This window comes from Lipotes vexillifer, unplaced genomic scaffold (assembly GCF_000442215.2).
Source record: "Lipotes vexillifer unplaced genomic scaffold, Lipotes_vexillifer_v1.1 scaffold71, whole genome shotgun sequence".
Lineage (NCBI taxonomy): Eukaryota > Metazoa > Chordata > Mammalia > Artiodactyla > Lipotidae > Lipotes > Lipotes vexillifer.
Window position 1 is genome coordinate 5,207,362 of NW_006793703.1, and position 7,973 is coordinate 5,215,334.

At 37.8% G+C, this 7,973-nt stretch overlaps 1 protein-coding gene across 1 annotated transcript in view; it reads left to right on the top strand.

Annotated features, from left to right (window-relative positions):
* Nucleotides 1-7,973, top strand: part of IFT56 (intraflagellar transport 56) — a 32,971-nt gene that overhangs the window by 14,829 nt on the left and 10,169 nt on the right. The window contains exons 7-10 of the mRNA XM_007466604.1: nt 346-420; nt 3,888-3,990; nt 5,248-5,303; nt 6,430-6,483. Coding sequence (XP_007466666.1) covers nt 346-420; nt 3,888-3,990; nt 5,248-5,303; nt 6,430-6,483 — 288 coding nt within the window. The remainder of the gene's footprint in view (nt 1-345; nt 421-3,887; nt 3,991-5,247; nt 5,304-6,429; nt 6,484-7,973) is intronic.

Genomic DNA, 7,973 nt, shown 5'->3' on the forward strand with positions numbered 1-7,973 from the left:
AATTCAAGACATAGGTAGAATGGTCAGATATAAGAATCAACCTTAGTTGTTAAAAGTTTGTCATCTGAAAGAAAAGACTAACCCTAGGAGTCTACAAACTTGGGTTCACCATTTCAGACTTGCTGATTAGTGTAAGGTTCAATCACTTAATGTTTATAAGCCTCAGTGTTCTCATCTGTAAATGAGGATAATAATAATTACATTGATTATTTCTTAGAGTCCTGCAGAACAAATGGGACAGCATGTTAAATTCTTTGTAAACTATAAAATGTTGTAACATTTTATATGTGATATAAGAACTTTACAGTTCTCATTTTCATAAGGCTTTTCCTTTTTTAATTTCAGGCAGAACTCAAAAGCTTGATGGACAACGCTGCTTCTTCCTTTGAATTTGCTAAAGAGCTCATCAGGCACAACCTGGTGAATAATAGTTTGCAGTCTTGACTGACTTGAGGCCTACCCTATTCTGGTACATCACAGTGGTTAGAAAGATGAGTGAAGGGAGTTATCTCAACAAGTATTTCTCTACTTTAAGTAAACTCTTTCTTGCTGTGGAGGAGAGAGAATGAGTTTAAGATATCAGGTTCTTTCCTCAAGCAAATCCTTATTGGGAGGGCAGTAATACATACTTAACATTTAGAAAGAAGTGTAAGGCAGTGAGATCCACGTGTTCATTTTGTTGGCAAAGACAAAGGAACATATCCCTTTGGGTTATAATAAATGGGAAGGATATTCTGATGAAAGTAAAACTTGAGCTGGTCTTTGGAAGATGGCTGGGATTTATAGGGTTCATTTGTGGCAGGGACATGGATGAATGAATGAAGAAGACATGTGATAGGTTGTGAGCAGTTTGAATTTACTAGAACAGAAAGTTTGTACTGGGGCACAGTGAAAAATTAAAGTTTTACTTAGTGAAAAAGTAAAAAGGGGGTTAGGTTTAGGGCTGGATTATGATGGCCATTGCTCAAAAAAAAACCATTCAGATGAAGTTTCAAGTTTGATTCCATTGACTATGCAGTAGAGTGGGTGCAAAACAGCTGCATTCAACTCAGACACCCAGGACATTGAGAAAATTATTTAATATTGTTGAGTTTCAGATTCCTCATCTGAAAATGGCAATAATAATGACTACTACTTTTCCTTCTGATTTCTCTGTACCTTCTTTGGCACCAAGTCTCTGAGTTTGAATGCTGAAAACTATAGTTGTTTTAGACTTCTCTTCCCCTTTATCTCTGATAGCTACTCAGTCACTTAATCCTATTAATTCTTTGTTGGTATTGTCTTATATTTATTCCATTCCTCCTCTCATTCAGGCCTCCATCACAGATAGCGTTTTCTGTGGTTATTTTTTATTATAAGCTTCTGCCTCTAATCTTTTCATTTCTAGTCTAGTTTATAAATTAAAGACAGATTAATTTTTGTGGAAAATGATGTGTTAGAGGTAGTAGTCTGGAAATTAAACTTGGAAAGAGATTAAGACCAGAGAACAGGTTTAGGAGTTTTCTTAAGAGTAGTGATAGTTGAAGAAAGGGTTAAAAACAGAAAAATATGGCTCCAGGAGAGCATTTGTATTTAAGTGGCTGGAAGAAGGAAGATAAGAAAATATCTCAAGAAAGGGCAAGTGAGAAAAAGCACCTAGATAATGTACAGTTGACCCTTCTACAACATGGGTTTGAACTGCATGAGTCCACTTATACACAGAATTTTTTCAGTCGTAAATACTGCACGGTCTGAGGTTGGTTGAATCCTCGGATGTGGAGGAACCATGGATGTGTGTGGCTGACTATAAATCATACTCGGATTTTCAAGTGTGTGGATGGTCAGTGCCTCTAAACCACCCACTCCACCATTGTTCAAGGGTCAACAGTAATGTCATTTTTAAATTTTTTTTCTGATTTTTATACAATTTTTAAAGGTTACACTCCATTTACAATTATTACAAAATGTTGGCTATGTTCTCTGCATTGTACAAATACATGTTTGTATCCTATCTTACACCCAGTAGTTTGTACCTCCCATTCTCCCACCCCTATATTGCCCCACCCTCCACTGGTAACCGCTAGTTTGTTCTCAATATCTGTGAGTCTGCTTCTTTTTTGTTATGTTCACTAGTGTGCTGCATTTTTTAGATTCTACATATAGGTGTTATCATACAGTATTTGTCTTTCTTTGTCTGACTTATTTCACTTAGCGTAATGCCCTCCAAATCCATCCATGTTGCTGCAAATGGCAAAGTTTCGCTCTTTTTTATGGCTGAGTAATATTCCATTGTATATATAGACCACATCTTCTTTGCCCATTCATCTGTTGATGGATACTTAGGTTGCTTCTAACTGTAATGTCATTACAGGTACACATTTTAATCACCTGGGAGATTTTTTTAAATAATGATGGGTGAGATTTTTACTGAATGGTTGGCTAGGGTTCGGCCATGAGTACTTTTCTTAAAAGTTTCCCAAGTGGACATAATATACAGCCAGAATAAAGAACTGTTATATGTATGTATAACCGGGAGATGCATATTAGCTAGCAATAGGAATTATTCTTGGAGGGTGGGATTAGAGAGAAAAGTGAAAAAATGGAAATTTTCCTTTTTCCTGTTGTTAATAGTATATGTAAGTTTTTTCCAATGAATACAGATTACCTTAATGTCTAAAACAAAACGTGAAAAATATTAAGCAATATAAATTGTTGTCATTAACATCTACTTTTGGAGTCAGATCTGAGGTCAAAATCAAGTTATACCATGTACTAGCTTTGTAACATTGGGTAAGTCACAAAACATTGATGAGTCTCCATGTTCTCATATGTAGAATAGGGGAAATTACAGTACCTACCTTATTCCCTTGTGAAGATGAAATGAGGTAATGGGTGTAAAGTACCTCAAGCAGTATGCAGCGTATAGTAAGCATATAGTAGACAGTGCTATTGTTGTCATGCTATTCCATCAGTGTCAAAACTGCAGGTATGTCATGGAGCAAGAGGACAGAATAGTCCATTGAATTTGGCCAAAGGGGTTAATTTGTGACTTGTAGAGTGAGTTTACTAGTGTGCAGAGAGCAGAAGCAAGTTTTCTGGGAACTTAAGGAGTGAGAGGATGAGAAGAAAGTTGAAGCAGGGAACCACATACTTTTAAAGTGTGGCGTTAAAAGAAAGGAGAAAAATAACGTGCTATCCAGAGGGAACAGTGGCACCAAGTGGAAGATTTTTCAAGAGTGCAGAAACCTTTGTGCATGTTTGAAGTTGAGAAATGGGACCAGGATTAATGAAATAGAATGATTGATTAATGCAGAAACAAGATCTAGATGGAGTCAGAATTTATGACATCAAAGAAGATAGATGTAGGAATTCATCTTGGCAAGAGAAGGGAACATCTCAGACAAGGAGGAAGCAAATAAGGTGACCATATGGATATTTTGATGTAGAAAAAAGAGATTAGGTAGTTTATGCCTGATTGCCTTGATTTCTGTATATTTGTGAAATAACTGTGTGCCAGATACTGTGCTAGGCTCTGAGTACAGAACAGTATGCAAAACTGTCCTTTCATGAATGGTGCTTTTGTTTTAGCTATTCTCTGTAGCATTTATTATCATACGACAACATACTTAAGTTTGCTCTTTGAAGGTCTCTCCCCACCTGAGTATAGCCTATATAGTGACAGGGGAGTGACTTGTTCCTCCCCTTGAAATGTATGCAACAAGGTTATGCCTTTATTCTATTTCTTATAATTTAGGATGGTTTTCTTTTAATTAGGTCAAGGTCATGTGTTTATAGAGAGAGCTTCAAAAATATATTTATCCTTTCAAAGAATAACTGTTGTGTCAGCTGCTTACACAATTCTACCAATAAGTGAACTTTGCCATAATGCAGAGTTTCTCTGTCTTTAGGTTGTTTTCCGAGGAGGTGAAGGGGCTTTGCAGGTTTTGCCTCCCCTGGTTGATGTCATTCCTGAAGCTAGGCTAAACTTAGTGATTTACTACCTTCGTCAAGGTAAGAAAACTGTGTCTTGGTCTTGCCTATTTAAGATATTTTAGAACATTTAATCTCTAACTGAACTACTTGCTTAATCTTTAAAATCAATTCATAATACTTCCAAAAATATGTTTGCAACAGGTTCGTAGGACAGAACAAATTTATTGGTATTTATTTGTTGTGCCTTTTCTCTTTATTCTCTCTTTCCTATTCTGTTGCTTCCAATCTCTCACTCATTCTGTTCTTTTCTTTTCCTCTTATTTTTCTGCCCTTTGTTCTCTATTCATTCTATTTCAGTTTTTCTGGTTTTTTTTCATTCCCCTCCCTTGTTTCTTCTTTTTCTTGTGTTCCCCTATGTGTAATGTACATCTACATTTTCTTGAGTCTTTTCTTTTTCATCATTAATTGTTTTTTATTTGCTCTAATTGTCTGACTTTCTGTTTATTTGTACCCCCAGCTTCTCATGAGAAATAGTATGATGCAAAGAGAACGTGATATTTGTTTCCCCGAAGTAAGGATAAAATTGTTAGACACATGCCTAAAGCAGTCTTTTATCTAACAGTTGTGAGTACAGGGTAGGAGTTACCATGCAGTGGTGCTGGCACTCTGTCATGGACCTCGGACTAACAGTGTGGGCCTTTTTACGTGCATGGTAGAAACCAACCAGACAACATATTCCTCATCGAGGAAAATGTAAGTGTTTATTAGCATAAGAACATGAACTTGCAAATAGTTCTCTCTAATTTGATATATAAGCACAAAGAAATATGCTTTTGGACGAGAATTAAAGAAACACTTTATATATTTTATAAATTAATAGTATGAACATCCAAAATGAACACCCAAATATGCATCCCAGATTCAGCAGTCTTCTAGATATTGCCACAGTCTTTTTTCATTTGTCCTCCCTCTCCCGTTTTTGTTGCTGAAATATTTTAAAGCGAATCCCAGACTTCATGTCATTTCACTCCTACATACTTTATATATCTTTTTTAAAAATGGTTGTTTTTCTTATATAATTACAATGCCATTGGCATATACTGCCCCATTCCTTATTTTTAGCTTGAACTTTTAGGTGCTCCATGGCTTAATATGGGTTTCCTACAGATACTTGGTTATCTACTACTCAACATTGAACTTGATGGAGAGTTAAGAGACAAAAAAAACAAATCATACTTCCCATGAATGTTTGAAGGATCTTATCATTTGGGAGACTGTTTCAGAAGAGTTTGCTAGGATACAGATTAGTATAGCTACTTATTTCTTATATTTCAGATGATGTACAAGAAGCTTATAACTTAATTAAGGATCTGGAACCTACTACTCCTCAGGTAATTGCGAATGTGTTGCATTTTTACTAACCAAGTTCTGTTGAAAGTGGAATTTCAGAAGGCATCTTAGAGAAGATTCTTGCTTGTAGAATCTCAGGAAAGATCATATATATTGATCTAGGAATGTTATGTGAGACTTTTTTTTTTTTATGTGAGACTTTTGAGATGAGAATGAATATCCTGGGCTTTTTGATATTTGTAAACTCCCGTATATGTGGTCATCTCCTCAAAAGGGTTGATGTTTGAAAATACTGAAATCTAGAATTCTGATGAAACTAGATATAGAAACTTATGTCAGCAGTATGATTGTCTGTACTATGTCTTTGTCCCCTGCTAGGTTGTTAGCTCCTTGTGATCAGGGATTGTGTCTGTATTGTATCTCCAACACTATGTATACTAAGCACATAGTAGGCATCCCACTCACTGAGTGAAAGACTGACTGAAAACTGTTTCTAGATCTAAACAGGTATATTTCTCCAGTGTATTAAAGGCTTTAGCATCTTTTGTTCTGTTCTTTTTATGAGCCCTCTTAAACAAAAATAGTACCCACATAAAAATTGATAAAGCTAAGGAGAGTATCTATTAAAGAACAGAACCAAGTCTGAAGGGGATACAGGTGAGGCCTCAGGACTCCAAAAGCAAGAATACCTTACAAAGGAGAATCAGAGGATACTTTTTCTTTTTGAGGTAAGGGATCACTAACAAAGGAAGGTTATTATATCATTGGAAAGGGAAAAATATTGATAATATATATATGATGTCATCACAGAGAATGGCAGTGACTGATAAGATGTAAAAATTATTACATAAACATTTTATTGTTAATTTTTTCCACTGAATTGAAATAAAAATAAAACTTAACTCCTGTGAGTATCCACTGAGTTTTTCTGCTTAAGATTGAGAATTTACAAGTATGATGAATTCTGTTATATGAATACTTTCCTGGGAAACAAATGAAAGTCTGCTAATTCTTTCATTCAAACCAGGGATAGAACAGAGAAAAGTGACTTTGGGTAACTTTTGATAATATATATAAAGCATTAAATTGATGCAAATGATCTCTTTGAAAGATATCTCATAGTTCCACATGGCTTTTAAACTAATTAGTGATATTCCATGTGTCCAGGAGTATATCCTCAAAGGAGTGGTCAATGCAGCCCTTGGCCAGGAAATGGGTTCGGTGAGTATAAAATCACTGGTAATCTGTAGCTTGCAAAGTTATGTATGTGGAAAAGATCAAAATGAACATCAAATTTCAACAGCAGTAAGCTTACAAATAGGCTCTTTTGCAGTTCCTTTTATTTCTCCATATCCCCCAGTCCAGATTCCATTGTGAAAAGAATTCTGTGTTATTTAAAGACAAAAAAAGGGGAATTCCCTGGTGGTCCACTGGTTAGGACTTGGCACTCTCACTGCCAGAGACCCGGGTTCAAGCCCTGGTTGGGGAACTAAGGTCCTGCAAGCCACACAGTGTGGCCAAAAAAATAAAACAAAATAAAATGAAATAAAGAAAAAAAAGAAAGCTACAACCCTAAGAATTGCTGCTTTGGGTAAAAAAAAAAAAAGCCCAATTGTTAAATAGTGTGTATATATAGTAACAACAGCAAACCATTGCAAAAATTCATTCTTATTTTCACTGACTTTTTAAAATTTTATTTGTTTGGCTGCGTTGGGTCTTTGCTGCTGTGTGTGGGCTTTCTCTAGTTGCAGCGAGCGGGGACTACTCTTTGTGGCGTGTGCGGGCTTCTCATTGCGGTGGCTTCTCTTGTTGCAGAGCGCAGGCTCTAGGTGGGTGGGCTTCAGTAGTTGCGGTGCATGGGCTCAGTAGTTGCAGCTCGCAGGCTGAGTAGTTGCCGTGTGCAGGCTCTAGAGCACAGGCTCAGTAGTTGTGGCGCACAGGCTCAGCTGCTCTGCGGATCCCTTCCCAGACCAGGGATCGAACCCACGTCCCCTGCATTGGCAGATGGATTCTTTTTTTTTTTTTTTTCCTCGCGTTATGCGGGCCTCTCCCTGTTGTGGCCTCTCCCATTTGCGGAGCACAGGCTCCGGACGCGCAGGCTCAGTGGCCATGGCTCACGGGCCCAGCCGCTCCGCGGCATGTGGGATCTTCCCGAAACGGGGCACGAACCCGCGTCTCCTGCATCGGCAGGCGGACTCTCAAGCACTGCGCCACCAGGGAAGCCCGGCAGATGGATTCTTAACCACTGCACTACCAGGGAAGTCCCTTCACTGACTTTTTTTTAACCTTGCATACCTCTGAGCTTGAATTTTGACATCTGTAAAATGGGAATAATTGTTTCTCTGGAAAAGCTTTATATAAGTACCAAAATGCTGACTAAAATTAAGCTTTTATTCCTCTGAATATGGCATAGTAAGTTCTTTTTGGAATAAAGTGTAATATAAATAAATCTTTTTATCTCCAGCTCACTCCAAAGTGCTTCATGTAGTACATAGGCAATAAATAGCTATTGAGGGCTTCCCTGGTGATGCAGTGGTTGCGAGTCCGCCTGCCGATGCAGGGGACACAGGTTTGTGCCCCGGTCCGGGAAGATCCCACATGCCGCAGAGCAGCTAGGCCCGTGAGCCATGGCCACTGAGCCTACGCATCCGGAGCCTGTGCTCCGCAATGGGAGAGGCCACAGCAGTGAGAAGCCCGCATACCGCAAAAAA